Source organism: Trichoplusia ni, chromosome 26 (genome assembly GCF_003590095.1).
Source record: "Trichoplusia ni isolate ovarian cell line Hi5 chromosome 26, tn1, whole genome shotgun sequence".
Classification (NCBI taxonomy): Eukaryota; Metazoa; Arthropoda; class Insecta; order Lepidoptera; family Noctuidae; genus Trichoplusia; species Trichoplusia ni.
In genome coordinates, this window is record NC_039503.1 from 4444207 (window position 1) to 4451849 (window position 7643).

Genomic DNA, 7643 nt, shown 5'->3' on the forward strand with positions numbered 1-7643 from the left:
CGCACATAAATAATCTATACCATTGAGCGTCACATTATCACATTGACAGTCTCATGAGGTGACAGTCTATCACATTCAAGACCCAACTGATATTGAAGGCTCTCAATTTGAAAATGAAGTAGAAAGAAAGTCAGTTAGCCAAAAAGATCACTGGAAAAACGGTATGGGAAGTTGTCTTGCCAAAAACCGTACCCAACAAGAAAAGAGGAGCAAAAACTACAAAAAAAAATAAAACAAAAAGCTTCTAGAAATAGGTATATTGCTTCCTTGATATTTAATTACAGGCCGATTAATAATAAGGGTCGTAGTAGAACAGATCGGACTGACCGGCGATAATCTTCCCTTCAGCCCCGGCAGTGGACGAGAGCTTCTGGGGTTCCTGGCCGGGGGTCTTGGTGGGGGCCGGGGGCTTCTTCGCCGGGGGAGGCGCCGGGGCCGCCGGGGCCGCGGGGGCAGCCGGCGGCGGAGTGGACTTCGGTGTAGGCGCTCTAGCCATTTGGGATGTGGAAAACTAAAACAAACGGCTCTGTTGAGTATGTGACATTGATTTGATGCCGTAGAGAATGGTGAGTTTAATGGGATGTATTCTTTTGACGATAATATTGATGGAGGTCTTTCTCAATTCAGCCTGTCAAGCCTTCTCCAAGTTGCACCCCTAGTTTCTAAAGTAAATGAATATGTTGTTTCTATCAATAAAACTAAAATAAAAAAAAAACAAAAGGAGTTACGTGTCAAATCAACTATCTCGGTATTTTTCAAAGAACACATCAGCAATTTTAGATGCCTAATTTTGACTATAACTCCGACACCAGGTTGTACATCAACCATACGAAAAAACTACAAGGACATGCAGTTTATCCTACTTATATTATAAAAGCCAAAGTTTCTATAGATCAATGTTTGCAACTCCATCACACAAAAACCACAAAGGTTTTAGATGAAATTTTGGGCCACACTATAGTTTATAACCTGGATTAACACGAGAAAAGTTTTTATCCCCATTTTTGCAGCCAGGTGGAGCCACTAGCAACAGCTACTTTAAAACACAACGTACCTTCTTCGAAAACGACCTCAAAGTAACACAAGCTCCGAGTTTGAACATCGGCCTAACTCTGTTCTGGAGTCCTGACTTCACGACATACGGTTCCCAACTATCGGCAGTGTTGATCGTCGAGTTGAGGACCGTGGTCGGTCTAGGCAAAGGGACAACCTTCGCCCTGTTACTGGACAGACTTTTCCTAGTCGGGACGGCGATGGTAGCCGCCATTTCTCAGTGTACTGGCGAGCTTTCGTCTTCGAGTCTAGTTTGGAGATGACGGAGCATCCGGGAGGTTCTTCACAAAATCTCGAGTTGGTATTGATGAGATGGGTCTTGGAGCCGTGGCCAACTGTTGAAAAGGGTTTAAAGGAAATTATCCCTAATAATATTATAAATGCGAAAGTAACTCTGTCTGTCTGTTAAGCTTTCACGTCTAAACCTCTGAACTGATTTTAATGAAATTTGATAAAGAGATAGACTTGACCTTGAGAAAGAACATGGATAGTTTTTATTCCGAACTTTTGAAGAGTTCTCTTGGAAACTCGATATAACGCGATAAAAGCTAGTTCTCAATAAGTTATGTAGGTTTTTTTATAAGCACTTGGGTATCCGTGCAGGAGAACCAGAAGAAAGCTTTTAAGCTTTTCAGTTTATTTCTAAAAAAATATCGAATATTTTTAGAAATCTGCCTGACGGACAAAACGTATTCGATTTTTTGACACAATAATGACAATTTGCTACAACGCGAAAAAATATCATAAAATAAGTCCGTGGTCGTATTTCTAAAGTCGTATTCATTAGATGTAGTAAAGCAGACATTTTGTAACGAAAAGCCAGCCTAGCGCAATAAAAAAAATGTCAAGAATGTTATAAAACTTACAAGCACTTCCGACACGATAGTATTCGGCGGGAAGTTTCGTAAATCGTTTCATTTTGCACTTGGTTTGCCGCTATAAGTATATTAGATATATAAAACCAAGATCAAAGAATTCTATTAAAATAAAATAATATAATTTCGACTTAGAAAGGTGTTAGGTGGTGTCCCAAAATAGATGTTGCCTTGGAACAAAGCTAATTCCTTTTTTGAAAATCATTTGCTTTTTTATTGCAAAATTATTTATTTGACGCTTTCTAAAGAGGTTTGGAAATGTGAAAGAGGTTGTGTCTGTATTTTTCTGTCCAGATTTTGGTTGATTTTAAAAGAGGAATAATTAAGGTGTTCAATCAATGAATTACTTATAATAATAATCATCATTGTGGTCTGGTCAATATGACCGTGGCGCGTAGGTATCAATCGTAAGTTTTGTATTTAATATGGACGTTTGTTCCTCTTTCACGTAAAAACTACTGAACGGATTCAGACGAAACTTGGTAATAGATTTTGTGTTCCATCATTTTGGATTTGTAAGGGATGGGATTTACATATATTATATACATCAGCAAAAACTATCGACTGGAAAGCTATTACGATTTGATAACGAAGTAAAAATATCTACTTTTTAAGGCCAAAACTTGTTATTTATACTGTACATTGCCCGCGGGCCCGTCCGCTTTAAATATGATCCCACGGCAACATTAAACCGGGATAAAAACAATCCTATTTTCCCACAACTAAGAATCGTGGAAGTATTTTAGGGTTGGCTTCCAGTCTAACCGGATTCAGCTAAGTATCAGTATTTTACAAGGAGCGACTGCCTATCTGGCCTCCTCAATAGTCCTCACCTGTCAAAGCATTGAGACACAAAGCAGTGGGGCTTGATACAAAAAAATGTGTTAATCCCGGTTATAAACTATCTGTGTACCAAGTTTCATCTATAAACTCATTTATTGTGTATTCAAGCTGGCTACCACCATTAAAGCTAGCATAACGATATATCAGGCACACGTCAGCATGTTCCCTGACGGGGCGTTTATGTAAAGGGTTAATTGTCGACACAACGCGCAGGTTCTCACACCGATCATTAATAGTTGGTGTAATCTGACGCGTTTGGTTTGAGCTTTGAGCCGAGTTGGTTTCGGGTCAAAAAACGTCAAAATTTAAATCAAAAGTTTTTATGTCAAGTAGGCGTTTTTCAGGCATTTTCAAAACGCTACAATGACGACTCTAGTTGCGCGATTCTAAAGTGTCATTCTTATGGAGAAGAACCGGCAATAACTCTATAAATTCCAGATGTTAATTATCATACCCCTGCTCTTACCACAATTATTCTATTTGGTTTCGGCGAAACATGTATTAAGTACCTATGTATTACCTCCTCCGTCTGACGACTTTCTATCTGACGTCATCTCACAAGAAACTCTCTTTGCAGCCATTGTCTTTCACACAATCCATCCGTCGTTTCCTTATATCCATCCATATCCATACTCAACACCTTCCTCACCACTTGATTCTCATTCCTCCGCATAACATGCCCATACCATGGCAGCCGATTGCTACGTAGTTTCTCTGTAAACGGTGCCACTTTCAAACTTCTCCTTACATACCCACATTACCCACTAGTTGTTGCCAGCGACTCCGTCCGCCTTCAGTTTACAGCATCAAGTCTGGCTCAGGACTCTTATTTGAAGTCATTTGTAAGGATTTGTTACAAAAAGAACGGTATTGTATCATTGCATTATTTGTACTTAACTGCCAATATTTATCGAATAAGTTTTAATTTGATTCCTAAGCTACTAAACCAAGCGCCCAAACTGTAGAAGTCTAGTTATATTACCTTCGATTCAATAGTTATTAGTCGGTTATTTTGATGTTGAACCTTCGCCCGACAGGGGATGACATGGAGAGGGCGTAGCTGACTTTTTGATCGCCGAACACAAGGTGAATGAATTGCTACATTTGTTTTTTATTAATAGGCTAGATGTCCCGGCGAATTACGTACCGCTTAACAGTCTATGATAACAATGCAGACAAAAATACATTATTTTTGCAACATTTCAATTTTTTATCACCGTTTTAACCTTCCCTGGACTTTCACGAATATTTCAAAACTAAAATAAGCCAAATCGGTTCAGCCGTTCTAGAGTTTTAGCGAGGCTAACGAACAGCAATTCATTTTTATATATAGAAAAGGAAAGAAGATTGCCGAGTGGTTGAGGTCACCACGCCAAACGTACAACCGTGTCGAGTCGTGAGTTCGATCGTAGGACAAGTTTAGTATTTTTACGAAAAAATGATTGTCGTAATATATTTATGACATAATCGTAATGACAACGAATGCTTGTGCAGAGTCTTTTTGTGAAAACCCCCGCGACACAATGATTAAATTCCGTAGTACGGTGAATTTTTAAGAAAAAAAATGCAGTTATAAATATCACTTGACTTCTAACTGTCATCTGATCTTCGATCAATCGAGCGTTTTTAATTTATGACAAATGGAGTCAGTAATGGTGCTGCAATAGGGATGATGACAATTTTTTTTTGCAGTGTCCGTCTTGTAGTTTTTTGTATAATAATGGATACGTATTTTTTAATTTGTCCCGCAAACATAAATTGACCAAATTACAGTGAATGAAACTTACGCGTGACGTCACGATTGAGTATAAATTTTACTCTATCGTTACGTCACAAGCCCCCTCTCCTAAACTTTAAAGCAGTTAATCTTTTTCAATTCTAGTTTTTCTGAAAAAGGAAAAAATCCATGTCTCATACTTTTCAATTATCTAACTGAGGGACTAATGAGATTTTTTCTTTTTATACCCAGTCGTCATCCCTATTACCATTACGTATTAGCGATATTAGACTCCAATATTCCTCTGGATCTGTCCGTCTCCTCGCGATGTTTCCTTACACCATCTGTCTGTTGTCAGATAGAAAACTACCTTGCGAATATCAAAATAGGGTCTCAAATAGAAAAAATTGTACCAGCCAATACCAATTTGAAGGCTATATCCACCTCCAAATGTCTTTACAAAAATTTTAATAGTTAAATGTTTGACTGCACGGATAGCCCAGTGGTTGAGCCACGCCAAACCCACTGTACGCATCATGTCGTGAATTCGATCTCCGCGTAGCACAAGCATTTGTGTTATCCACGAATGCTTGTTCTGAGTCTGGGTGCAAGTGATTTGTATGTTAGTAAAAGCCCCGCTTCACAAGTATTAATTTCCTTATTATTAGTCTTTTTTTGATAAAATTTATATAAAATAATGATATTAGAAGTCTCCATAACCGTCTTTATCCGGGTTACCCGGGCGCTCATAACGCGTACGGTGGCGTTGCCGTAAGCGGCAATTATAACGCCACGGGACGCCATATTGCTTTGAACGGGTTCTTTATAGTCGACACTTCGGATTCATTTCGTTGTATTAATATTTATTTTGGATTTTATTGGCTATCTTTTAAATTTTAGGGTAGAAATTGCAAGAGGAACTGTGCGCAGCGTGTAGTGGGTTCGGTATCGGCGTATGATCAAAGAACGCGGTTTCTAGGTCTCGGTGCCTTTGCGCTTGTAACTTTTATATTTGTGAAACCCTAAACACAAAAAAAAACTCAATTTGATTGAATAGTTACTTATTAAATTCCGTCCGACCACCAAATATCAAAAGGGCAGTCCAATATAAATAAAAATTTGATCGAAATAAAATTTTATTGCATCAAGAGAAAGGCAATTTTTTCGTGTCTGTTGTCATGTTTCTATTATTCAAAGAGAAAAAAAAAGGTTATTTCTTATGCAATATCACATGTGGGCTTATACTTCAAACATATATTTGTAACTAGCTGATGCCCGCGACTTCGTCCCCGTGGGTAGAAGATATAAGTTATGATTGATACCTGCCCTGTTTTTTCACATTTTCCATTGTATCTTCGCTCCTATTAGTCGCAGCGTGATGGTTTATAGCCTAAACCCTTTTTCGATGAATGGTCTATTCAACACAAAAATATTTTTCAATTTGGACCAGTAGTTCATGAGATTAGCGCGTTTAAACAAACAAACAAACAAACTATATATTCGTATAGAGTATAGATATAACAAAAGATTCCCTTCTAAAGTGTGCATGCCTACGTTTGTAGGTTTCGTAGCATGCCGTAGCGTGGCGTAGCGTTGCGTAGCAGGTCGTAGCAGAAACGAATGACTCAACTTTATATGTAATACACATTTTACAAGATATGTTTATATATATTTTCTCTCTCTGCCAAGTTTTTAATCATTTAGTGCTACCGCAATATTTGTAACTACTTCTTTTCATCAATTTTACCGGACATCTCAAAGTCTCTAGCAACAGTTTCTATTAAATACAGCCAGAAAAGTAATTTTTAATGTATACACAAGAATAACGCTGGTATTTTTTCAAGCTTATGATATTATAATCCCATTGCCAGGCAAAGGTATCAACCTTATTCTTCCACAAAATTATTCCCAGCTATAAATTCATTATACTAGCTAAATTACTTTAAAATGAATTAAAGTACACAGAAAGTGAATAGGAATTATGAAAAAAATTACAAAATTAATATAAAAAGTCGACATGAAAACTAACCTTCTCAGTCACCTGAAAACTTAATGCCTCTCCATTATTTATTCACCGTTGATCGTTACTGCCAGTGTCATAAGCATAGCCCTCTAACGCGGACACAGCAGGCGTGGCCAGCCAATCACGAGCCAGCAACGAACGCGATAATTACACCAGCAGCCAATCAGGAGCGAGAACGGTGACGGACAATTAGTGAACCAGCCAATCAGAGAAAGCGCGCCAAATTACATAAGTGTTGGTATTTTCATTGTGTCGTAATGTAATGTTTTAGTTGTTCGAGCGACTTGTTTGATTTTGAACCGGTGGTGAGTTTAAAAAAGTAAAAATTAGTAAAAAAAAATATGTCAAATAATTAATTCATTCGGTTTATAATTATTAAAAAATTTCGACCACTTTTTGTAAATTATTAAAATGGGTACCTAGGTATCTAAATTAAACATAATATTACTGAATAATTGAAAAAAAAATATTTAAAATTATAGCTACGGCTCCGAAATAAATCAAAACATGGCTGGTTTCACGTTAAATAAAAACAAACTCAATTAGTAATATTTTAAATTGGTGTCCCTTATCAGGATTTAAAAAAAATCAGGCAACGAATGTTTTCCGTTACAATAGTTATAACTGTTAGTGTTATAAATTAAATAGCTTTAATTATTTATACCAAGACAAACTTTTCTACCGAACTGTCTTTTAGTGTTTAGCTTTTTCCTTAATACTTAACTCATAATTTAGGATTTCATAAAGTTGATTTCTATTCGTTTAATTTAGTGTTAAAACTGAATTCGCTCAAAAGCGAATTTATTTTTCGACTTTAACTTCGACTTTAACCAAACAATAAAAAGTAAAAAGTCAAAGTAAGCACTCATTATTTTTTATATTTGAATTAGATACATTACAATCCGTGTAACAAAAAGTCAACACGAGACAAAAAAAGAAAGTTTAACTTAACTTATTAAATGCACAACACAAAATACTTACCGTTGCAAAAGGCACATACAGGCAAATGAAACATTGCAAAGTGTACACAGCAAAACTGCAAAATAATAAAAAAATAATATTTTCAGAAGCAAAATCGTCACGCAAAGTTAAAATACCAAACGGATAAAAAAAAACCAAAACGTGTTGAGAA

General features: G+C 36.8%; 1 protein-coding gene across 1 annotated transcript; it reads right to left on the bottom strand.

Moving 5' to 3' along the window:
* Positions 1 to 242: 242 nt before the first annotated feature.
* Positions 243 to 1267, bottom strand: LOC113505723 (acrosin-like). Its single transcript, XM_026888534.1, has 2 exons — positions 1055 to 1267; positions 243 to 511 (listed from the first exon to the last, which is right to left on the bottom strand). Exons 1-2 carry the CDS (start codon positions 1265 to 1267, stop codon positions 290 to 292), a joined length of 435 nt encoding a protein of 144 aa, XP_026744335.1. The 3' UTR covers positions 243 to 289.
* Positions 1268 to 7643: the final 6376 nt, after the last annotated feature.